This window comes from Gracilinanus agilis, chromosome 3 (genome assembly GCF_016433145.1).
Source record: "Gracilinanus agilis isolate LMUSP501 chromosome 3, AgileGrace, whole genome shotgun sequence".
Taxonomy (NCBI): Eukaryota; Metazoa; Chordata; class Mammalia; order Didelphimorphia; family Didelphidae; genus Gracilinanus; species Gracilinanus agilis.
Window position 1 is genome coordinate 213,316,093 of NC_058132.1, and position 26,848 is coordinate 213,342,940.

The window sequence follows — 26,848 nt, forward strand, 5'->3', positions numbered from 1 at the left end:
GCCATTCACGGCTCTGCCTTCCCGCAGCAGCAGCAGCGATGGCGACAGAACCTCTTCTTCTATCGATCCTTTACCGGATGCCAACCTACCTTCTCTAAGGCACTAGCTGAATTGCGGACCTTCTCTCTTGCAAATAATGTTTCACGGCGGACTAAAAGGACCAGAAGAGGCCGGAAGCCGGAAGTGAAGTAGAAGAGGTAGCCGGGAACCGGCACTCCGCAGTCATGGAGAGGTGCATCCCAGTCCTCCACTTCGAGGGAGTCACGCGCGACGAGTTCCTGCAGCGCATCTATCCACAGGTGAGACCGCCAGCTTCAGGCCTTGGGGGCAGGAAGGAGCCGCTGACCTTGCTTCTTCATGCCTGGCCTGGGCTCTGACATCGCAGACCCTACTTTAGGGCTAAGATGCAGGGGGTGTGAAAGGAACTAGTTACGCAATTATCTTTCGATCGTAGAAGCATCCTCACTTTCTTGGTATGATGTGGATCGAGTGTCTGAGTGGTACGAGTGAGATTGGCTGGGCAGCATTTAACCTCCCCGCGCCTCATTTCTCAAATTTGTTAAATAAATAGAGAAATAAAATAGCGCCTACCTTCCCTGGTTGTTGTGGAGCTAAATATTTGTAAAGTGCTTTGTAGGCCATAATGCGATGTAGAAACTGCTTTCTACGCCCACGTCTCTTGGCCGGGAGCTTGCAGCTCCGGTGTAGTCGTGGAGTGGTGTGGCTCCCCCTAGTGGTGGGGAGAGCGCTCTACCGCCTTCTCCGCCTTGCGGGCCGCTCTCTGCTGCATGGAGTGGGTTCCAAATACTGTAGGTCTCCCATGCAGAGACACATTAGCCCCTAGGCTCCTCAAGTTTGGGGCGCACTGGACATCCCCGAGGACTTTCGAAGTTCGTACTGTTGTGTGTACTAGATACAGACATCTATGGTTCTTTAGACAGAGTGATGGACCCAGAGTCGATAAGATCTGAGTTCAAATTCTGCCTCAGGCACTAACTGTATTGCTCAGGGCAAGTCATTTAACTGCTGTCTTCCTCGGTTTCCTCTTTTGTAAAGTAGGGATAATAACAGGCCCTGATTCTCTGGTTGTGATGAGAATACAATGAGATATTTCTCATGCACATTGCCAAGGTAGTACTATATACATGCTAGTTATTACAATTATCTGACTTTCAGTTTCTGTTTCTCATATGTAGTAAGGGTCTTAGCTTAGGTAGGGATAATTCTTTCTCTCCCTAATTTCATGATTCCTTCCCTTCGAAATTATTTTTCATTTACACCCTAAATGTCTTATAAATTGTCTCCTCAACTAGAATATGAGTTCCTTATAAGCAGGGATCAGTGTTTTTGCCTTTCTTTATATTCCCACAGCTTACTACAGAACCTACCACATAGTAAAAATAAGTAAATGCTTGTTGACTGACATCAGGACCTATTTGCAAATATAAGTTAAGGTAGCACTTGTACTCACATCATCCAGTAAACATTTAAGCTTGCATTCTAAATGGGGAAACATCATGTATCCATATGAGTGTATACAAAATGAATACAAAGTAATTTTGGGAAGGGGAGCCCCAGTACGTGAGAGTATCAGCAAAAGCTTCATGGAGGATTTAGTATGTAAGTCTTGATGGAAATTGAGAAGTTTGAAAAACTAAAGTAAGGAGGGAATGTATTTGGGTACAGGGAACAATGAATGCAAGTACTGGAAGATCAGATATAAAGTGTTTTGTTAGTGGCCAATATTCATAACTTATGAATAACATATTTCAAAGTTCCAAGGGAAGAATAATTTGTGAGAAGACTAGAAAGGCAGGAAGAGACCAGTTTATGAGGAGCTTTAAATGTAAAAAAAAAAAAAAAAGTTTATATTTTATTCTAGGGCAATAATAGGGATACATTGGAATTTACAGAGTTGTTAGGAAGGGTAGGTGGGAGTGACAGACACAATCTAACCAGACCTGTACTTTGAGAAAATCATTTGAGTAGCTATTTAAAAGATGAATTGAAGGAGGGAGAAGTATAAGGCAGAGAATCCAAATAGGAGGAGGCTATAACATATGAATGACTATGCAAGTATAAAAGATGCTGGATATTATGAATATAGAAACAAGATTTTGCAACTGATTGGCTAAATAGAGTTGAGTGAGACTAAGACATTAAGGATGTCTCTGAAGTTTTAAACCTGAGTGATTATATTAAAGTAGGGAGTTCTAGTAGGTAGTGTTAGAAAAAACTGGACTTTGGATTTAAAATCATAATCGGTCAATAAACATTAAATCTCTGCTATTTATGAGGCACTCTACTAAGTCCTGGAAATACAAAAAGATGCAAAAGACAGCCTCTACCCTTAAGGGGTTTACAGTTTGGATTTAAAGAAAGCCAGGGAGAGTCAGAGCAGAGGAGGGAGAACTTTCTAGGCATGGAATCAGTCGATCAGCAAGCATATATAAAGTACCTGTTTTGTGCTAGGGACTTTCTTACTGTTATGAGGTTGCAAATACAAAGAACAAAATAGTGTCTTTGTGAAAGTAGCTTATATTCTAATGGGGAAGACAACAGAATAATTAAAGTTGATAAATACAAAGTTTTTAAGTAAAGGTAGTTTGAGAAGGAGGACATTAGCAGCTGGGGCTAAGAAAGGCTTCTTGTAGTAAGTAGTGCTTAAAATAGGGTCTCCTGTTATAGGATCTGAGATCTAGAACTAAGAAAAGGACCTCAAAGGCCTTTTGCCCAACCTTCTCACAGGTAAAAAGTGGCAGAGGCAGGATTTGAACCCAAATCTTTCAAGTCCAGCACTTTCTCCCCTGTACCAGGCTGCCTCTGAACCAGAGATATAGAGGGAGTTCATTCCAGTTCTGGGGGACAGCCAATACAAAGGATGTGAGATGGCATGTTATGTATAAAAAAAAGAGAGAAAATGCCAGTTTGGTTGGGTAGAGGAATGTGGGAGTGAGAGTAATGTCCAATAATGCTGGGCAGATAGGTTGAGGCCAAGTTATAAAGGATTTAAAAAATAAAGGAATTTCTACTCTTAACCCAGAAGCAACAGGGAGCTATGGGATTGAATGAGTAGGAAAATGACAGTCATATCTCCACTTAAGAAAAGTAACTTTGGTGGTAGTTTTAAGATTAGAAATGTTAGAAACCTGGAAGGAAAGAGACCAACTAGGAGGCTATTGCAGTAATCTAGAAATGAGGATATGAGCTAAGGTGATAGCTTTGTGAATAGAGGGAAGAGGCAGAAGCAAGAGATGTTGTGAAGGTAGAAATGATAAGATTTGACAACTTATGGGATACATGGGGTGAAGCATAATGAGGAATTTAGGATTATGCCAAGGTTATGAATTTAGGAGATTAGAAAGATGATGGAACCTTTGACAAGATAAGGAAGTTTGGAAAAGGGAATAGTTTGAGAGGAAAGACACCTTTAGTTTGCTATGTTTCTTAAAACTCCAGTTTGAAATTTCCAATAGGCAATTGACAATGCAGGACAGAACCTCAGGAGAAAGGCTGAGGTTGGATATATAAATCTGTGAGTATCCTGCATAAAAATGATAGTTAAATCCATGGAAACTGATGAAGTTATTGGGAGAGAGTAGAGAGAAAGGAGAAGACAGCCAAAGACAGAACCTTGGGAAACTCCCACAGTTACGGGGTATGATATAGCTGCTCAGCCACGAGCAGTTAAACAGGTAGGAGAAGAACAAGGAAAGAGGAATGTCACAAAAGTCCAGAGAGATAATGTTGAGGAAGGTAGAGAGGTCAAGAGGGAAGGAAATAAGCATTTATATAGTACCTATTACATGCCAGCACTACGGTAAGCCCTATACAAATACTTCATTTGTAACACAGCAACTACTACAAGGTAGGTGTTATTATGACCTCCACTTTACAATTGAGGAAACTGAGGCAATTGGGGTGACTTGCCCAGGATCACATTGCTAGTAAATGTCTGAGAACAAATTTGAAGTCAGCTCTTTCTGACTCTAGGCCTGGTGGGCTATGTGCTTCCCCACCAGTTGCCTGGATGTATGATCAATGGTATCAGGTAGGTCAAGATGGATGAAGACTGAGAAAAGCCCATCAGATTTGTCAATTAAAAGATTGTTGGGGAGAGGAAACATATAAGAAAAACAACTGCTTGAACGCATGGGTCGGGGTGGACATGATTGAGGGTGTGGACTCAAAACTACCACACCAATGCAACTACCAACAATTTGGAAATTGGTCTTGATCAAGGACACATGACAAAACTAGTGGAAATGTGCATTGGCCATGGGTGGGGGGAGTGCGGGGGGCGAAGGGGAAAGGAGGAGCATGAATCATGTAACCATGTTAAAAATGAATATTAATAAATGTTTAAAAAAAAAGATTATTGGGACAAAACTAGAAAAGGAGGAAAGTAAAGAAGCAGAGATAATGACCTTACCAAATACTGATGGGTGGAGAAATTGGAAGTCTCCAGGAAAGCAAAGTATGTATTTAGGAGAAACAAGGACTAAGGGTAAGTGAAATCATGAGGAATTGTGGTTGGACAGAGGAACGCTAATTAAATAAATGGTACAGTTTTGAGTAATAGTGAGATCCACTGTGTGACCATCCCTACATGAGCTAGTGATAGAGTTGATCATTAGATTTAAGGAAGCTGAGGAATTGAGAAGCTAGAGAATATTGAGGGAACATCAATGTGATACCTGTTATAAGATAATAAGTCAGGTCCTAAACTCCTTGAGAAATGCAAGAGAATGACAGCCACCATAATTTGGACTGAGTGGAAATTTTTTATTGAATGTACTTCAAAGGAAAAAAGTTGCTGAGTGATGGTGGTAAAGGTAAGCAAAGAGGTAGTGGGATCCAAGGAGTATTTCAACTCCCTCTTAAAACCCAAATATGTCCAGGGGAGTGAGAGTAGGTAAAGCAAATACTGGATGCCTGAGGGCATAGTGTTTTAGAATAAAACCAGGTCTCAATGAAGGTTAATACCTGGAAGGAGTAATAGAAGAAATAAATGGAATAGAGTTGAGAGGATGAGGATGAGAGAATGGAGTTAGAGACAGTTTGTTCCAGGAGAGAGGAGACATAGGGAGGGGAGTAGTAAAAGCTCACAGCCTCACAGTTACATAGTTTGTTTCCTATTTGTTCACATGTTGTCTCTTCCATTAGATTGTATCTAAAATTCTCTGCAAAGTTTTAAGTACTTATAAGCATCAGCTATTAATTCCGAGGTACATTCTTTTTAATGTAAAGCCATGATCAAACCCAGAATTATAGACTTAATAGAACTTGGGCAGGATTTTGTAAATAATCTAATAAAGAACCCTTTTACAGATGAAGAAACTGAAGTATTCCTGCCACAGCACTATTGCATGTACTTAGAGTAGTTTCTGATTTTATTAAAATGGCATTCTCATACTTCAGATAAGAATATGGGGCACAGTTGCATTTTTTCCCTTAAGTTAAATAAAGGCAGTTTACTGGAAAGCAGTTAGTGGTTCAGACTCCACACTACTAACATTTGTAGCCCCTAGTAGTGAGAGTAGGCCCCAATAAAATCACAGCCGTAACTTAAATACAGTCAAACACATAGCCCAGTATAAGGATGGGATTTGTGCAAGGGGGATGGGACAAAAGGAGCCAGAGAAGGCGGCCTTTTTAATTGTTACACCAGGCCCCCCAAGCCCCTCCTTTCTAGTTCCCCTCTGCTCTACTTGGTAATAACTGGCTGTTCTTGACAAACCAATGAAGCAAATATTTCCCTGAGAATCTGGGCTAGATAGTTACATATTTACCTGTGATTTATTATCCTATAGAAAATGTCTAAGCTTCAGTGAAGTAAACTAAGCCATTGTACTAAGATTTAAATCATCACTAACCATTGTCCATGTAAAAAGCTTACCTAATCCCTTAGCCTATGTCACTTTCTCTATAAAATACTAGCTGTGATCAATAAACCTCCCCTCTGATTTCTACCAGCTTCATTGGCCCTCCTGATACATATCCTTCTCACCATGTTTCATTCTCCTCACCCCTTTGGGACTCCCAAATGTTTTTCAGGCCCCTTAGGACCACCTGACAAATGGCACCCAATGTGCCCCATCCCCAGAGGGACTGCAGGTAATGAGAACCTTTCCCCCCAGTGATAGGGGCATTATTCACAGAGCAGGAAAGGCATACCAGGTTAGTTGGACTTCCTCTCCCCACCCCAGTGGCAGAGGAATTAAGCAAGAGTACAGGGAGGAATATCAGAACATGTCTCATTCTCCTCATCCCTTCTGGACCCCCGAATGTTTCTTAGCCATGTGACCTTCAGCTGCCTTTTCTTTAAAATAATTATATACCACTGTCTTGTAAGGCTGTCCTGAAAGTGATTTGGAAAGTTATACCCAATCTGATATAATTTATTCATATCACCAAAGCACAAAATATTAGAAGAAATGACACAAGATAGTTCCGTAGGAAAAGTGTTATGAATGGATGATGGGACAAATGGTGTTATAATGAAATAGTAATGGAGTCTCCCAATGGTATGGCAGGGTTTGTGATATGGTAATATTATACGACATAGGCCTCTAATGAAAACATAAAATGAGAGTTACACAATAAAATGTGAAATTTATTTTATTTTACTAGATACAGTTGATAATATCATGTAAATAATTCATGTTTGCACCTAATCATGTTTTAATTGATATTAAACTGTCATACAATTATTCATTTTTATTATTACTTTGGTAACCAACAGAGAAAGCCAGTGGTGCTGAAAGGAATTGATCTTGGGACCTGTACTACCAAATGGACAGCAGATTATCTCAGCCAAGTTGGAGGAAGTAAAGAAGTGAAAATTCATGTTTCTGCAGTTCCACAGATGGATTTCATCAGTAAGAACTTTGTATATAGGTATTCACTTCTAAGGTTTACTGTGGGGGAAAAGATAACTTTGGAAAAATTCTAATTTTTTTTTGCTTTTTGGAATCTTTTTTTAAATAAACTATTATTCATATCTACAAATGTTTGATTTTTCAAGGTCAAGTCTTTAAAAAAATCTAAGTTTATGCCATATATTCACTTTTTAAAAAAATTGAAATGATTCTTTCATAGGAATACTGATTAGATTTCTTAAAAAAACAAAAAACTAAACCCTTACTTTCTGTCTTAGTAGCACTCCCTTATCACAGAACTAGGCAATAAAAAAAAAAAAAAAATAGTGGTTTGAGAGAGGGTGAGACACCTAGGAAGAATCTGGAGCCAGATTTGAACTCAGCCTCCACACTCCAAGCCTGGTGATCTATCTACTATGCCACCTCGCTGCCCTCTGATTAAAATTTCTTTCAGAGAATTATAGTAAAGCAAGGCAAGGCAGTCCTTTTATTATTTCTTTATTTATTCTCTAGAGTCACCCACAACTACTTTTCTAAATTTTTTCTTCTTTCCTCAAGCCTCCCACACTACTTTCCCAGATGAAGACCTTACCTCATACTTTACTGAGAAAAATCACATTCGTTAATGAGATCTCTCTTCTGAACTTCCTCTTCCTCCATCTAAACATCTCAGAACACATGAGTTCCCTCCATTTTATCCTTTACTCCAGTTTCTGATGAATAGTGGCCATTCTTATTCCCAAGGCCATAGCTTTTGCATGTATCTTTGATCCCATCTTTTCCTATCTCTTCTGGCAGGTTGCATTCCTTCCCTTTAGTCTTCAGTCTTTCCCTAACAATCAGTTCTTTCTCTGAGGCCTTTAAGCATAACCAGTTCTTTCTTGTCCTTTAAAAAAACTCATTTGATCCTGTCATTCAATCAAACTACAGATCTATATTTTCTTTCTTTCACAGTTAAACCTCAAGAGGGAAAATACGAAAACTAGTCTTCTTGCTCTACTTCCTCCCTCTGATTCCATAATCATTTGCAGTCTAGTTTCTGTTATAAGGAAAGGTTTGCAGAACACAGTGGCACGAGAGTAGCAGAAGAGAGATTTCTGGAATCTTGGAAAGAGGAGTTAAGCTGAAAAAAACCTCAGGGACTTTTAGGCTGTCTGTCTCTCTCTGGATTTGATCCTGGAGGGTGTGGATGCCAAGTCCTGGGAGTTTGACCCAATCCTGTGTTATTGCTGTGTTGCTGGTTTGGTGCTATGTGTCCTGAAGAATAGCTGAGGAAACTGTCTCTGTCCTGTATCATCTGCAGCTGTTTGTAAGATAAGTTCTTAGCCCATCTGGCCTTAGGATCTGTCCCTGGATCCCTGTCTGATCTGGTATTTGCCAGTATCTCCCATAATACCCAGAGAGTTAGGGCAGACTAGGTATACAGGGACTGGGATTACAGTTTAGTATGCCAGGGAGATAGTGTAGGACCTTAACTCTAAGAAGATCCTTCATGCAAAGGCTTTAAGTTTTGGGGTACTTTAGTTAGTAATCTCAGTGTTAAGATTTCCCTTTACCCTCTCAATCTTTCCCTACTTTAATAAAGCACACTTCCAGTTACTGTGTTTTGTTATCTGTGTATTGGTCCCAGACCAGGCTTTGTCTGGACTAGGTTCTGTTGGCCTTCCCAAACCACAGTTAATTTCCTGATATTGGCCCCCTCCCCTATACCAGTGATTCCCAAAGTGGGCGCTACCGCCTCCTGGTGGGTGCTGCAGCGAACCAGGAGAGCGGTGATGGCCACAGGTACATTTATCTTTCCTATTAATTGCTATTAAAATTTAAAAAAATTTAATTTCCAGGGGGCTAAGTAATATTTTTTCTGGAAAGGGGGTGGTGGGCCAAAAAAATTTGGAAACCACTGCCCTATACCATCCTAGTACATTTCTAACCTCATAACTCACCAGAAACTGTCTTCAACATAATTATTGGGGGTTTCCTAACCACTATATCTTATGGCCTTTTCTTAATCCTCATCTTTGACTTTTTTGGTAGCATTTGATATTATTAACCACCTTTTTTTCCCAGATACTATTTCCTATCACATTTTTCAGTTCCTTTCCAATCTGTTTGCCTACTTTTTATAAGTTTCTTTTGTTAGATTATCATTCATGTAATATTACTCTGCAACTTTAGGTATATCCTAAGGTTTTATCCTAAGGTTTATCTCTCTATACTGTCTTGTTGTCCATCATCTCCCATGGATTTAATCATCTTATGCAGATAACTCATCCAGTACTTGGCACAGTGCCTGGCTGGAACATAGTAGGTGCTTAATGACTGGTTGATTGATTGGTCTCTGGCCCCAATCTCATTTCCAGAGTTCTTGTCTCACAGAGTGGACATTTTAAGCTGGATGTCCCATAGCATTTTAAGCATGTCAAAAACATGCATTATCTTTTCCCAAAAACTGTTCCTCTTTCCAAGTTTATTTCTGTTGAGGGTAGTACTATTCTTTCAATCACTCACAATTTCAGAGTCATCCTTGATTCCTCACTCCACATGTGCAGTCAGTTGCTGAATCTTGTCATTTCTATCTCCATAACATCTTTTGTGTTTATTGCTGTTCTAGACTCTACAGTCTAGACTAGCTTAGGCTAGTCTGGTGGATGAGGCTTGGAATTAGAACTATTAAATACTTGTCAACTATAAAAATAATTTTTAAAAAATTATTTACAATAAGAATAAAAGATAACATTTACCAAAAATACATGCTGCTAACTTTTGTCTTCCCATTCACTAGGTCAGACATACTGGTCTTGAAATATGCCAAATTTCAGGAACACTAACTCCCTATAATCTGGGATCTTTATGCCTCGGTGACCAAAGACCCTGAGAGGGGGCTGACAGCATCTTTTAAGTCTTTTAATTCCTTCTTATTGGCCTGACAGTATATCATTTGACCTCTTCTGGCAAAGATAAGACAATCTTGATTAGGCATTTTAATGAGGAGGTGGGATAAGATCAGGTTAAAAAATACATAAATTTAGAATTCTCAGCATGTGCAATTTCCAGGCTCCTGAAATACCATGTCCACAAAGACTTTGGTTTAGTGACAGTCATACAAAGCTTCTTATGTCCTGGGCCATTCCTTTCTCATTAGAAATTTCCAGAATATGTATAGAAGCTGCCAAAACATTCTTCAATCCTTGGTGCCTTTCAGTATCTCACCATTATGGTTTTCATCTATAATGGGGCACAAATTGGATTTAATTGATGTAAGCTTCTCTAAGTAACAGTAAGCACTGTTCACTTCTCATTAGTTTAAAGGAGTAAAAAAAAAAAAAAAACAAAAAACAAAAGTCCTTCTGGAATGATGAATGTTTGTAGCCTGTAGTTAATGATGTTTGTTTTCAAGAGGGGTAAATGCCAAAATTATAATCACATGGTTATTTTGAATTTTTTCCACCTCTTGTTAGATCTTTTAAGCTGCTTAGAAACTTATTAAAAAAAATGTAAAATCCTGTTATTTGTTTTTTGACCATGTATGACTTTTTATGTAATCATACATAACCAGTACAATTAAGTCTTGGTTATCCATTATAATAAAGTATAGATAATGAAATTCTCCAGTAATTAAAATCATAATTTTGACCAAAAGGTTCTACCCACTATCAAACCATTTACCAGAACTTTTAAGAAATAGTTAAATTTCCTTAGCGCTATATATAAACATAGGTAAATATTCCATCTGCTTCTGATTTGTCTAAAAAAGCAGTCTGAAAGTGAAAATATATTTCACTATTTATCATGTAATTATGAAATTGTAACATATAAAACACTATTTAAAATCTATAATTGCATAACCTCAAACAGCCATTTTCTAGTCATAAACTTCTGTTGATTTAGCCATGATTCAGTACTACTATAATCTGGATCATTGTTTCAAAACTAGAATTGTGTTTTGACTTTATATCCTAATTTTTGTATATTCAGATTCATATTCAATTCATTTTATATGAGGAACATTATTCATAACTCAATATTAGAGGAAATACTAACATTTAGTATGGTACTAACATATTTTAATGAGGGAGGTGGGGAAAATGTCTTAGTTTTAGAAAATTTCTAGAGACCATACGGCATTAAAAATTAAAATAAAAACCTATTAAGAAAGTAACAAAGGTAGGGGCCCAATATAAGAGCACTGCTAAGATCTCTAAGAGGTCAGGTTAATAAAGCATTTTGTTCTTGTCGCAGTACTAATAAGTAATTAAATGGCCATATTAATAATATACAGGTGGAGAAAGTAGAAAAGCAGAGGGCTTCTAATGATTGAAAGTTGGCTATATTGATAATGGAACACAAAATTTTTGGTAATTGTTTGCAAATTTTTTACTATGTTGAACCTTAAAAATTTCATAGCAATTTGAAACTAGAAAAAGTCTATAGTAATGAAGACATCTTGGTTCTGTTTAATGATTTTTAGTTCATTGTGTGCTTTTTGGAATACAAAGAATAGAAAATACCATCGTTAATAAAATTCAATATTAAGATAATTGCCAAGCAAGAAGCTTACTTGTGTAAGGAAATTCATGCCACAATAATCTGTTATGAATTTTGGGTTCTTTATATATTATCAAAATGATGTCTTTGTAAAGCAACTTATCTCTTGTTATGTTGATTAGATATATTCTAGGGAAAAAACATGACTAGCCAAAAGTTCACATAGGAAAAAAAAGGAAAAAAAAGCACTTATTAAGTACTTTGTGCCAGGCACTGTGCTAAGTGCTTTACAATGATCTTTCATGTGATTCTCACAACCACCCTGGGAGATAGCTTCTTCTGTTATTATCCCCATTTTTGTTATTGTTTTGAATCATTTCAGTCAGTCAATTCTTTGTAACCCCATTTGGGGTTTTCTGGGCAAAGTACTGTAGTGATTTGCCATTTGGGGCTTTCTGGGCAAAGATACTGTAGTAATTTGCCATTTCCTTCTCCAGCTTATTTTACAGATGGGAAAATTGAAGCACACACAGTTAAGTGACTTGCCCAGCGTCAAACAGCTAGTATCTAAGGCTGAATTTGAATTCAGATCTTCCTGACTGTAGGTAGTTAGGTGGCGCAGTGGATAGAAGAATGGCTCTGGAATCGGGAACGGGAGTTCAAATATGGCCGTAGATATTAGCTGTGTAAATCTTCACAAGTCACTTAACCCTGTTTGCCTCAGTTCCCTTAATCTGCAAAATGACCTAGAGAAGGTAATGGCAAATCATTCCAATATCTTTGCCAAGAGATCCCAAATGAGGTCATGAAAAGTCAAGATAGGATTAAGCACCTTGCTGCCTCTACTGCCTCTCCAAAAATTGAAGCTTATTTTACCATTGTGAAATTGAAGGTGCTTTCTGGGATTAGTGGAACCAAATAGAGGAGAGTCTTCTCTGTGTGAGACCTATATATGGATAACAGAAGAACAGGCAAAAAATGGAGCTGCTTTTTTGTCAGCCTGTCACTGTTACGGCTGCTCCTTTTTTGCATCTATTTTAATCCTGGTAATCAAGTGGAAGGCTCCATAGAAACTATGAGCAATTTTGTAACAAGCAAAAAGAAATACTTCTTAGTTTTTCTGCTGCCTCAGCAGCACCTAGGATGATGCAGACAGATAGGTCTTTTGCTACTCTGGTAGCAGGTAAATAATAAAAGTCAGAGATAGTACAAGCCTCACATTGTTTCTGCCAGTGACTGCTGTCCTGTTCCTGCCATCTTGCTGATTCTAGGCCTATCTCAAGTACTTAATGGTAGGGAACTGCCTCACAAGTTGCTCAATTAATGAAAGGTCAGCAAGCCCAGCCACATAGGGGTTTTGTATCACAGGTGCCTTCTGGGGAGGTGATCATGGCAGTGAACGAATTGGGCATTCTGGTTTTGTACATGGTTTTGGTGTTGTTTTGTAAGCTGTTGAACCCTAATATGTCTGAATGCAAGGCAGGATAATGATGCTATAGGAGCAGCAGCAGCACATGGGCAGAACTCCAGCTCACATGGATGGATCTACATATGGAAAAGCTTTTCTAGAAAGGGGTAGAGGAGAGGAATCCAGTGAACTTCCTGAGCAGTTTACTTCTTCTCTTTCCTAGGACTCTCCTCCTGTAGAAGATTTTCTCCAGTCTCATTCCAGTTAGTGAGTAGAATATTCCTCCCAGAAATGCAAAATCTCCTTTCTGCAGATCTGAACCACTGCACTTTTCTTCACAATCACCCTGCATGGTAGTTTGGACTCTTTAGCACTCAGTACACATGAGGCTACTGTAGATAGCAGTGGGGTACTTAAGATTCTCTTTGTGGAGACCTTAGTGTCATGACAGGGCCTAGTTTAGGCTATTGCAGAGATGAAGGAAGTAGGGAGTAGCAGTCTGGGCATTAGAGTGGAGGCTAGACCTGTAGATTGGCTTCTCTGACCTGCAAAAGTAACAAAAGGGGATCTTCATCTTCATTGAAACACCACTTTTTCATCACTCCTAATACAGTAGGATCTTATTTGATATGACCAAGATCCTTTGCATCAGCTGAAAAATCACACATAAAAGCAAATGCCATTATTTAATAAATATTTCTTATATGAACATACATAGGCACTTTACAGCTTTTCTTAGGCTTTTCAGAATTACCAGCATTATTATTCATTGGAACCATTAATAGCATTAATGAAAGAGAAAAGTATTGTCCTGACGCAGACAGGACTTGTTATAAGTAAGAACTCTAGACAAAGACTTAGCAGCTAATGCGTGGCACAAAAAAAAATTAATGACTCATGGCGACACCTCTCAGAGCAAGATTGGCTGTGAGATTTTATGCTGCTTGGGAAAGTTGTGTGGATTTAGCTTATAATTAAAATGTTTTATGTATTTTTCTTTTTTTCGGATTGCCAGTTGTGTATATCTGAATTCATGTGTGTTGAATTCACATAAAATGAGGTCCTACTGTAACTCTTGTCATGCAATCACCACAGGGCCTTATTTTACTGCAAAAAAAGAAATAGGAGCCTTGGCCTGGAAATATATATATTTTTAGTAGTGGAGACCTGTTCTTTAGGTAGATAAGTTGGAAGAGGAGGAGAAGGAAAGAAAAAGAGAATAATTGGTTGAATCAAAAGGTCTAAAATTTAGGGTAATATAATCCAAATTTGTTTCTTGATTTAAGTTAAAAATCCTGTACACTTTATTGCTTGCCTGCTGTTAAGGTTTTACTTTTTTATATCTTAAACTATCATATACTTTAAAATGGAAGTTTTTGATATTTAAAATCCCATCACATGGCTATTAGATCATTATTAGTTTTCTGACTAATTTCAAGTGTTCTTTTGTATATATTTCAGAACTTTGCCTTTTGACAAGTTTATACAGAGGGCAGCAGAAAACAAACACAGCACATACTTTATTTCAGAGGTAATTGCTTTTAAACTAGTTTCTTTATCAAATAGTGTTATTTACATATTGAGAAGATTGTTTAGTGAGGTTAAACAAGAATCTAATTTTTTATCTTACAATTTGCTCACTGGGTGATCTTTTTCATTTGAATTTGTTTTGAGCTAACAACCCAAAAGAGTGTTTACTAAATATTTTGTATAAAACTAGTATAATTCTTAAGGTATCCCAGGAGATGTGCCAGCAGAAATCCCCTTTTCTACTTAATTTCCCACTGCATTTTCTTTATGTAGTAGAATTAAAACTATCAGATAGACAGTTGTGATTCATCCAAGAAAGTTTATTTTTAATGCATGTATGTGTATGTAAAACAAGAACATTTTTATATATGCATGGAGATGGGGAAGAGTTGGAAATAAGATGAAAGTATGAATTGAGGAAATATCAAGTGTCATAGAACAGAGAGGCAGGCACAAAATATGTAAAACTATTAGAGATACAGAGATAGGAGAAATGTGATTTAGTGCATCAAATCCTGGAACACTAGAAAAAGGTAGGGTACTACTTATACTTGAAATATTGAGAGCATCTAATAGGTAGGCTATACAAACTGAAAAATGTAAATTGGTGTAAGATGTACTTAAATAAACTTATGGACAGTCTATATTATGATGAGTTGTTGAGAGGAAGTTACAAATATTAAGATAGACCCTTAACTTTTTGGTTCAACGTTATGGTGTTTAAACATAATTTCCCGTAAGATATCAGTTTATGTTTTGTCAGAGGCTAAACACTGAAACTGGATTGCTTATTAACTTGCCCCTCACATTAGCAGTATTATTAACTATGAAATAAATGAAGGCAATGATAAATTGTTTTCTAATTAATATAATTCATTGCATTAACTAGTAGGCTAAATATGTATTGTGATAATAATAGATTCAAAATATTTCTGGCATTTAATACTGGGAGATGCTGTACTCTTGATTTCTCATTTGATTGGTGGTTACACATTTTGAGATTTATGTGGTTGGAGGTGTTCTAAATTCTTACTAAAATATAAAGTACCATGTTTTTTAAAAATATATTTTAACTACAATCACTATTAAGTACCTGCTTTGTTCTAGGGTCTGTACTAAGTGCTGGGGATATAAAGGGACAAAAATACAAATACAAAAATATTTTTGTTATTTCTGATGTGTCATTAGCATTTTAAATGTGTTAATAATATTTTAATACTGATCTATATAAATAGAAATGTAATTTTTTTGTGATGCTACAACTAAAGTGGTTAATGACTTATGATTTACATCTCTAAATGAAATAAAGTGATTTTATCCTACTTCAATTTCTTTGATGGGTTTCTTTTACTTAGTATTACCTGCACTCATTCATTAGTATGATTCGATTTTTACATTTCTTCAAATAGCCACCAGAGAGCAAAAGGCAGCAAAAAAAAAAAAAAAAAAAAAAAAAAGGATAAGATGGTAAAACTGCTGGACTAATAAAAACCATTTGACTGGATTAAATTTTAAAGAGAACCTAATGAAAGAATGTCTATCTTCTAATTCAAGTGTATTTAAAAATTAATGTCAGTGTCATTTCTTTTCTGGGGGTTTCTTTTAAGGATGAGAAGTACTACTTGAGATCACTTGGTGAAGATCCTAGAAAGGTGAGAATTTCTGTTATCAAAAGAGCAGTTCATTCAATAATTCAGCAGTGTTCCTTAAGTGTTATACTGTGCTAGGAACAAGGGGAAATAGTAAGTTTAGACTGATTCATTCCCTTCCTTCATGAATCTTTTAGTGCAGAAGGGAACAATACAAAAATAGAATCTATATTACACAAGCTTACATGTTAAGTGCACCAAAGAGTTAAAAAACAGTTTGCTTTTAAGAGGTCTTAAGGGAAGCTGTAACTAATCTGGGTGGCTTGGAGTTGACATTTGAATGAGTTGCATCGAAATTCAGCAATTGAAGAAGAGAGGAGGGCATTGTGGGGACAGGGAGCAGCCTAAACAATAGCACTGAAGTGAGAGGGCATAGGGTACATTCAACAGGTAGAAAGTAGATTGGTTTACCTACAACATAGTGTTTGGAGATATTTAAGAAATATAAGATATGGCTAGCAGAGGGGCAGGTCCAGATCACGAGACTGCTGGGTGAGGGCAAGGGAGGACCTAATTTCAGGAAAAAGGGTTTGACCCTTACTTTCTAGGCAACACTTAACTACTGAATATTTTCTCTAAGCATTACAAATAGGCTTTATAAATATCAACAAACCTTATTTTCAATGTTAAAATTTCTGTATAGTCTGATAATTATTTTTCTTCTTCATCTTGTATCCATTTAGAAAAATTTCTAGACACAGGCAGTGCCTTTGAGCATTATACTGGACTGCATAAAAAAGTATATACAGGGGGGCAGCTGGGTAGCTCAGTGGAGTGAGAGTCAGGCCTAGACAGGAGGTCCTAGGTTCAAACCCGGCCTCAGCCACTTCCTAGCTGTGTGACCCTGGACAAGTCACTTGACCCCCATTGCCCACCCTTACCAATCTTCCATCTATAAGACAATACACCGAAGTACAAGGGTTTAAAAAAAAAAAAAGTATATACAAAATAAAAAGTAATGCAGCAGAGGTAGAAACTAGCAACTGTGGAGAACAGAAGAGGCCTCATGTAGTAGAAGATTACTCTTTGGTCTTGAACGAAACCAGATATTCTAAGAGACAGAAGTAAGGAGAGAGTATATTTCTAGCATGGGGGTATAGCTGGTGCAGTGGCACAAAGGGATGGCTGGGAGATTAAGAAGCCATCCCTAGCTTTCTATAAACTCAAGAGTCCAGACCACAGAGCTTTTTTCTGACATCTCCCTTTTCCTGCCTATCTATAATGGTGCATAGAGCCAACTTATATAGTATCAGGGGGAGTATATGGTGACATGGTAGGGATGTGGACCAGGTGCAAAGTGTAAGTTTCACAAGTTACAAAGATTCTCATGGTATAGTTGTGGTCCTCAGCATCAATCATGTAATATCCCCAGCCTTCTAACTTTTTTTCTGTATGGTTTTTGCCTCCTCATAAACTTAGTTTTGATTCCAGTGCTAGGGAATATTTAGCTGAGACTGTTGGTACTCATCTCTACAATCTGCTTCTTCAGTTAGGTAGCCTGGAAGTCTCAGGTATATAAACCTGATTTATTTTATCTCTTGTTTAATCATTATCAGGAACATATTACTCTCACCTCTGACTAAGCCTTTGGAAAGTAATCTCCCTGCCTCCAAACTCATCTTTTTGCCCAATCAAACTTTTGATGTGTAAGGATGTTAAAAATCATCTCCTATTTTTGCTAGATGAACTTGTGGCCAAGAATCATCCCAGTCTCTCGCAAAATTTATTCTCCATGTCTTTAGTGAATGGCTCCTTCCTCTAAAAGAAATGATTCATCTAATTCTGAACTTAAGTCTCCAGAAATCCCTTCCACAACTGTTATTTTAAAAATAATCAATTTAACATAATTCTTCAACCAAATAAGCAAAATTTAATTCTAGCATATGCTTCTTCAGTTGAAGAATTATGTTCATAAATCTGAACAGACTCAAATATTTGGATAGACTAAATAGTTCACTTTAGTAGGATTTGCCATGTATTTATGGGCAGGTTGCTTCTTGTGAGTGGCTTCTAAAGGACTTATTAGTTGTACTATATACCACCTCCATTCTATGTCTCCCTTTAGAGATCCTATTTACTGTTAGAATGGAAAGATATTATTCTGACACAATAATAGTTTCAGGTATCTGATAGAGTTCAACAGGATTTTTAACCAGAAATGGTCAAAAAAGGGCAATCGTAAGTTTACAATTTAACGATCACATTAGCACTGATATCCAAAGTATTCAAGTTGTTTAGAGATAGGGATAAGGATCTATTTTTGACCTAGGCCTCTCATTTAATTGGTATAGACCAGTGATGGGCAAACTATGGCCCACGGGCCCCCTGAAATGTTCTATCCAGCTGCACATTATTCCCAATACAATGAATAGGATACAATGCAATGAAACTTCTAAAGAGTTGCCTTAGAAACAGACTGACAGATGAGCATTTCCTTTCCTTTGCCCCCTCTTTAAAAAGTTTGCCCATCACTGGTATAGAAAACTCCCAGTAAGAAATCTCCTTCAGGGCAGCTAGGAAGCACAGGGAATAGAGCACCAGGCCTGGAGTCAGGAGGACCTGGATTCATATTTGCCTCAGATACTTCTTAGATGTGTGGTCTTGGGCAAGTCACTTAACCACAATTACCTAGCTCTTACTTTTCTGTCTCAAAATGATACTAAGACAGAAAATAAAAGTTATTTAAAAAGAAAGAAATTTCCCTCCACTAATACAGATTGGCACTTTCCCTACAATTTTAACCTTAGAATATAAATTTATATATTAATATAAGCATACAAATGGCATATGGCACTGCAAAATAATAGTAATTATAAGCCACAGGTTTTAGAGAAAGCAGACCAGAGAGGGAAATGTGGCATATATCTGAATCCATATGGCAGTAGAATTAGGAAACACAAGATGCTGAAGATATACTTTGTTTTAAAACTACACTTATTTTGAAGAGGTAAGTCTGACATTCTTTAAAAAAAAAAAAAAAGAATAAAAGTTATTTGTAACAGTAGGAAATTTGACAAGTGTTTAAGTGAGGGAGGACAGATTGAACACACTAGTTTCTTCTTTCTGGGAGAGATATCTTGCTGGGTCACCTAATATTTACCACGTACTCACAAAGTGCTTAGTTCCATTCATATGCACACATAAAGAAATGTGTTAAAAGTTTTTGTAGTCAGTTTATATTTCTGTGTTTGCAAATTGGACTTAGGGATTTATTTTAAATGGCTTAGGAATCCATTTTATACTTTTCTTCTTCAGAGTGGCATACTTTTTTTTAAAAAGCCGATTGGAGTGTTTTTTTGGCAGATAGGGACTGGGAAATTATTTCATTTGTTGGTAAGAAAGGGGGGAAATATAAAATTTAAGGGAAAAAGGAAAATATAAAGATTATTAAAGCATGGCCCTTGTCATCATTTAATTTAAAAGTCTAGAATTAGTAGAAGGTTTGGTTAGACTACTAACTAAAGTGAGTTTTGGTTTATTGATACTTTTAGAGTTGTCCATGACATGTCTGATTGTCTGAAAAACTGGGCAAACCTTTTAGCTGTGTTGATCAAAATTCCTCTTCTTAAGATGTCTCACCAAAAGACATTTAACTTTGTAACTCCTAAACTGAAAGAATAAAACATGGTCTACCATTCAAGGAGAGTGCTAATTATCTATACACTCCATTTATATGAGCATAGAATAAACTTTCTACTAAACCAGAGAGTTTAGGATTCTTTTATAACTTGTTCAAATTGGAGAAAGACTGTAGAGAGGTGATATATTTAATCAGGAGATGCAAAGACTGAAGTTTGATCATCAGATATAGATTTTTTTGGTGTAAATCTTATAAGCATTCTCTTTTTTTACAACCAGCCACATAATTTGTAGTTCCATTCCTTTGAGTATAATAAAGTACCTTTATTTTTCATCCTCCCCTATGATTTATTCATTACTTTCAACCTGAGATTGTTGAGTTTCAACTAGACTTCTCTCTCTTCTTGTACAAAGCCTGCCGTTTCCTTTTATTAATTCAGTATTGCCATTTGGTGGCATACTGTAGTCAGTTTGTCTGAGGTGATTTAGATGATTAAAATTTACAAATATTAATTGCCTCATGTAGTGAGCCTAAGGTACACAAAGTTAGATGCTAAGCCATCTTTGTTCTCAAGGCACTTATAATTTGATGAGGAAAGGACAATCCAGAGTAGATGTGAATTTTAGATGAGTCTTGAGGAAAAGGAGACACAACAGACTGTGATGCTAATTAGTGCAAGCAAAGGCAGACCAGAGGGCAGGAATTGAACTGGGATAGGGAAGTATGTAGTAGCTAGCCTGTAGAAATATAAAGGGGAAAAGTATGAGGTTGAACTTTGAATAAGCCAGAGTAGGGATCCACTGAAGATTTTTGAATCAAGGAATGTTATGATCCTAGAGGTTTGATAGGTAGATTTGTAAAATAGCTCTGGGGAGAATGGATTGAAGAAGAGTTACGTTAAAGTACATGAAGGACTAGTTAGGAGGTTAGGTGAGATATCATAAGGGACTAACTTGGGGGAATGCAGTGGGAATAAAGAGGGGGCTGGACATAGAAGGATGTGATGGTACAACCAAAGGATTTGTAAAATGATTAGATGTGTGTGATGAGAGAAAGGGAAAGACCAAAGAAGACTGCCATCTGTTATAAACTGGAAAGACTATTGATGCCATTATCTTAATTTGAAAAGTCAGGCCGATGAATAGATTTAGGAAAGATGTGATAAGGACTATTTTAAAAATCCCAAGGATATCTCAATGGAGATATCCAACAAGCAATTGTAAATATATTTTGCTGGAACTTTGTGGAAATGTTAGGAGTAGACATACAAATTTGGGAGTCATCTGCATAATATTAGACATGAAGGCACAGAAATGGAGGAGACAACCAAGGGAAACATTATAAAGGGGAAAAGAGAAGAGTGCCTAGGATAGAATCCTCGGAAGTATATATTTTTAAAGGGCAAGAAGAGGATGGCAAATAAAAAGAGGGAAGGTAGATGAAGACCAAAAAAAAAAAAAAAAAAAAAGATCCTTGTGTTTGGTGATAGGAAGCCAAAGTAGTAATCTGGATAATATTTTTTTAGTTCTTTTCTGTAGAGCAATTCTCTTTATAGTTGTAGCAGTATAATTTGCTAAAAGGTTTTTGGAGAGTAAAGGGGGGGTAGAAAACATGATTTATAAGATTAAACATCTGTAGTTTGAGGAAGAGGTATGAAATCTCCTAATTGAATTTAGTTAGTAATACTAGAGAATGTGAAATATTTACATTTTCTATTCTAATAGAAATAAGAATGGAATTTTACAGATAGCTTAAGAAATCTTAATTACATCATGTTTATTTTAATATTAGTCTTCCAGGCCTTAATTTTGTCTTTGCTAACATCTCTTTCATTTCAGGATATTGCAGACATCAGAAAACAGTTTCCATTATTAGAAGGAGACATCAATATTCCAGACTTCTTTGAAAAGGAACAATTCTTTTCTAGTGTCTTTCGTATTAGTTCACCAGGATTACAGCTTTGGACTCACTATGATGTATGTATATAACACAAATATGAAATCTAAAACTAAAGGCAATCCAATATGGTACAGAGACACTAATTTGGGTAGTTAATTAAATCTCACTTTATTAGATGTTTCTCATCAAAAAATGCCTATCTAAGAATAATCAGAAAATAGAAGATCTGATGGTTTGTTTGTTTTTTAAATTTGGTGGAGCTCAGCATAAACAGGGCAAGAGGATAGTTGATTATGTAATAAGTTTTGCAGTAAGTGTTAAAGTGAAACAAAATTGCTATGAAATAAGGGAATGGAATTTCCTGCATCATGTAACTTTAAATTTGCTTTAAAGGCAGCTTTATAGACTTCTTAGGTAAATTTTGGCATTTTTCAGTCTGAATATATAAATATTCACATGTTCATATGACATACTAAAATCTAAATTATTCTATTTTTTTAAACCCTTACTTTCTATCTTAGAATCAATACTATGTATTGGTTCTAAGACAGAAGAGTGGTAAGGGGTAGGCAATGGGGGGGGGGGAAGGGCAGGGGGGGTGGTAAGTGACTTGCCCAGGGTCACATAGCTAGGAAGTGTCTGAGAACAGATTTGAACCTAGGACCTTTCATCTCTAGGTCTGGCTTTCAATCCACTGAGCCACCCAGCTGCCCTCTAAATTGTTCTATTTTAGGGGCGGCTGGGTAGCTCGGTGGATTGAGAGTCAGGCCTAGAGATGAAAGGTCCTAGGTTCAAATCTGTTCTCAGACACTTCCCAGCTGTGTGACCCTGGGCAAGTCACTTGACCCCCATTGCCTACCCTTACCACTCTTCCACCTAGGAGCCAATACACAGAAGTTAAGGGTTTAAAAAAAATTGTTCTATTTTAGAGATTTTATAAAAATGAGAGTCGGTCACTTTTCAAACAGCTATAGAGTATTTTTTGTTGGGTTTGTTTTTTGTTTTTTGTTTTTGGTATGTGTCAAGGGAATGTTAGCACAGATGGCTCTGTCCTTAGCTGTAGTGGTGGGGAAATGGTCATGATTAAAAGTGTTTCAAGTAATTATATTATACGTGTGAATTTGTTTTAAATCTTTATAGTCAGACTAAATCTTTACCTGAATGTAAAAGATAATGTGTAATTTTATTTAAATTTAAAGTAAAAATTTAGGAAATTTAAGCTATATTACCAGAGTACTGCAAAATGAATTTGTGAGTGAAAAGATTAATGTTCCTTTGGTTGACTGAAAGAGAAATGGTTTGGTAGCCAGGTGCTATTAACTGTATTGTAGGTTTCTTTTTTGTTTTTTTTTTTTTTTGTTTTCCTAGGAATTATTTTTTTTAACCCTAATATCTTTATATGTATCCTTCTATATTAATTTTACTTGTTACAGGGCTAGGCAATGGGAGTCAAGTGACTTGCCCAGGGTCACACAGCTAGGAAGTGTCTGAGGCCAGATTTGAACGTAGGACCTCCCATCTCTAGGTCTGGCTCTCAATCCACTGAGCCATCCAGTTGCCCCTAAAGGAATTCTTTAGATGGGAAATTTATTTCTTTGCATTTTAACACTTTTAATGATTCACACCAAAAAAAAAAAGTGATAACTTGGATCAATAAGAAACTGCAAATGAGTTTCAATAATAATTATATTGATGAATTTTCCAGATTGATTTCATGTAGAAGGAATTTAGAAACCCTAGTTCGCCTACTTACGATACTATTTAAAGATTTAAAGGCAGATTTCCTATGTATAATCCAGTGAATTTAATAGTACTTATGAAAAAAACTTGTTTTCTACCACCTATCATCTGAATTTGTCACCCTCATTTTGTCTCCTTGGTAGCAGAGTAGTATTAATTGCCCCACATTAATAAATGAAAAAACTGAGGCCACAGAGAACTTGCCACAGAGTACTATGCCATAGATCACCTAGAGAAGACTTGAATCCACATCTCCTGATGCCACATCCTATTGATTCGATAGTCTCCTGATTTTGAGGCCATTGTCTTTTTTTTTTTGCCAGAAGTCTGGCAGAAATATCATAGGAATTATTGTATCCTGGATGCAGATTCATGTGAACTGTTTTTGTTAGATTGGGACACCAACATAAGAATTTCAGGTATTTTGAAGCATGCAAAAAAAAAAAAAAAAACCACTTTGGTCTGAAGACTAGTATTTGGAATAAATTATTGATTTGGTCATGGAAATCCTTAGCCCCAAATTTTAATTTTTTTTTTCATTTTAGGAAATACTGATCGATATTGTATATTGACTTTTAGGTTATGGATAATTTCTTAATCCAAGTGACAGGAAAAAAACGTGTTGTGTTGTTCAGTCCTCGAGATGCTCAGTATTTGTATTTATCAGGTATGTATTCTATTATATTTTAAGCCAACATTTTTGCTGCCTAGTTTATTCAGTTATAGTTCTTTAGAGATCTGAATCTGCATTTCAATAGAAAAAATCTTGGAGCTTCTTTCTAATTATGATTCATTGTGTTCTCCTTTGTGTAAGAGTGTATGTATAATGATAGACTATATGAAGAACTAGATTATTGGATTCATACTTTAATTATGTTACATGAGCTTCAGGGGATATAATGGGAGGGTAGGTCACTGAAAATTGTCTTAGGTTTCAGCAGAATAGTAGTTGTTCTCCTAATGTGAACATAATAATTGCACCATATAGTAGAGAACAAATTTTCAAACTTATATTGGTGATTGCTTTAAAAAAAAACCTACAACTTTGTTAAATCTGTATTATCTTTTTCATAACTTTTCAGGTACTAAATCAGAGGTGCTGAATCTGGATAACCCAGATCTGAATAAATATCCACTATTTGTCAAAGCCAGGAGGTTTGAATGTGTCCTTGAAGCAGGAGATGTACTGTTTATTCCTGGTAAGATTTCTAAAGTTTACTACGGTGCTATTTATTAACACTATAGTTTGTCCATCACTCTTGGTTTGCATTTACAGTACAAAATTATGTCTCTTACACTGTAGTTCCTAGATGCTTGATAAGACAGAAGCTTCCAAAATTAGTTATCTCATTTTTTCATATACTAGTTTAATTGAAATGTAAGTAAAATTATTTCATCATATAAAAAAAGGCTACATACAACTATCTCTAGCAGCTTGGTAAAACTGAAGGAAAATAATTGGATTTTTAAAAATCATGTAGTCTACAAATTTTCTGCATAGCCAGTGAATATAATTTATTTACCAACAATTATTTTGTTAATCTTCTTGTAGAGGAAATTAGTGAAAGACTATGAATTCTTTTCTTATGTCTCTAATATTGTTTTTTTCTAATCATAACATTCTCGGTAGCTTTGGTATGCTTTATTTTTGTAGATTGTATAGTCCTCGTTTAATTTCTTTACAATAAACAAGCTTTAATTTTAAAATCTATACCATCTTGATGAACTTAGTGAATAATAATTTAATAATACCACCTATAATTAATCCTAAAATTTTTTACTCAATAAAATTACATAGTTGAGAGCAAATTTTGGTTTTGTCTTTTTTATATAGCTGAATTAATAAAATAAATATACACATACACATAAAGTCAGTATTGCCAAAAATTTAAACATCTGTCTGTTTTGTGGAGGGCTGGACTCATTTTCCTTAGAATCAGTTAGTACATGTACTTTCAGTTGGCAGCACTTTTATTACATATTTTCCTCAGTATTTACAACATGATTAAATTTTTTAAATTTCCCTTACATTGAACATTGATCTTTGACCCACTTGAATTTTTGTGTTATGTATTTTCTCATCTTTTGGTGTAGCAAAATAGTGTTTAAAAGTAGCACTAGCAGAAATATTGTTTTTTTTTTTAAAAGAGCTTTTGAGAGGGTGAGTTCCCAAGTTTTTCTTCCATACTCAATTTCATAATATTAAAGTATATTTTATCATAATTATTTTATAATAGTCATTGTTAGGATGATGTTGATCTAGCATTTTTATAACATTTTAGTGCTGAGTTTTTAAGGCTTAATTGAAATTCCAGCAGCTAACCTCATTTCCATTTGGTGAAGGAGCAGACTACAAAAAATGCTTTAGTCATAAGATTGTAATGAAATTTCATTCATCCTTTCTATCCCATAAAAATTTTGATTTGCCATTGGTTTTTATTTTAAATGATCTAAAAACAGTAGGACAATTATAATTGCAACAGAAATATAAAACCAAGAAGGGTGCATTAAATGCAAATTTAACCAAGTTCCAAAAACCAAATTATAGCAGAAACAGGAAATCTTTGAGAACAAAAGTAGGTTGCTATCCTGAATCTGAGGTCAAAGATACTCCTCAAATAATGGAAATGTCCTGACTATAAAAAGTAGGAGCTTTGATGTGGTTGCAAGACTAGAGAAACATAAACAAGTAACACAAACCATAGGCCCCAGTTGCAGAACTACAAAACAAATATAACTTTATTATGCCTTTCAAGTTAAAAGGAAAATTTGCTTTTGCCAAAGGTTTGGAAAGTAAGGACTGTGCTATTGACACTTTAAATTGGTTGGCATTCCACAAAAGTTAACGTGATGCTATTAAAGGCTGTGAGTGTGCTAACGAAGGAAGCTTGATATGGGAATTATTTCTTACATTGGCTACATTCAGTTTGTGATATTTCACTGACATTTTGTTTTTTTTTAACTGCAAGTTTTATTTTTAACTTATCTTTTTTTAAACTTTCTCCAGCTTTATGGTTCCATAATGTGATTTCAGAAGAGTTTGGAGTAGGAGTGAATGTTTTTTGGAAGCACCTTTCTTCTGAGTGCTATGATAAGACAGACACCTATGGAAACAAAGATCCTACTGCAGCCTCAAGAGCTATACAGATTTTGGACAGAGCCTTAAAAACACTTGATGAACTACCTGAGGAGTATAGGGATTTCTATGCACGGCGGATGGTTTTACGAATTCAAAACAAAGCTTTTAGCTCTAACTATGAATAAGTAGTGCATTAAAAGAAACTACTTATAAAATTCACATATATCATACAGAAATATTAAAAAAATTAATTTTAAAAAATGGTTAAAGATTCCTTATTCTTTTAAAATAGAGAAATGTCATAGCCCCGGTTTGACTATTCATATCAAGGATTTTCAAATTGTGTTAAGAACAGTAGGAAGAGTTAGGAGACGCCTCTACCATTTAGCTATATGTCTTTAGGCAAGTTTCCTAACCTTTGGGTTTTATTTTCTCATCTGCAAAATAAAGTTTGAATAAGTGATCTTTTATAAACCTTTAAAAATTTAAACAAACATTTTTATGATTTATCCAAGTTGATTATTACAGTTTGGGTTCTATTCAGAGCAAATGTACAATGCAAGATTAGTGTCTTTCACCTACCCTAGTTTAGAGATG

At 36.0% G+C, this 26,848-nt stretch overlaps 1 protein-coding gene across 1 annotated transcript; it reads left to right on the top strand.

The window, feature by feature from the left end:
• The first annotated feature begins 183 nt into the window (after positions 1-183).
• On the top strand, positions 184-26,512 carry TYW5 (tRNA-yW synthesizing protein 5). The gene is made up of 8 exons (XM_044669667.1): positions 184-299; positions 6,746-6,900; positions 14,236-14,305; positions 15,912-15,956; positions 21,372-21,509; positions 23,752-23,839; positions 24,255-24,371; positions 26,180-26,512. The coding sequence occupies exons 1-8, from the start codon at positions 225-227 to the stop codon at positions 26,434-26,436; spliced, it is 945 nt and encodes a 314-aa protein (XP_044525602.1). The 5' UTR covers positions 184-224; the 3' UTR covers positions 26,437-26,512.
• The last annotated feature ends 336 nt before the right edge of the window (positions 26,513-26,848 follow it).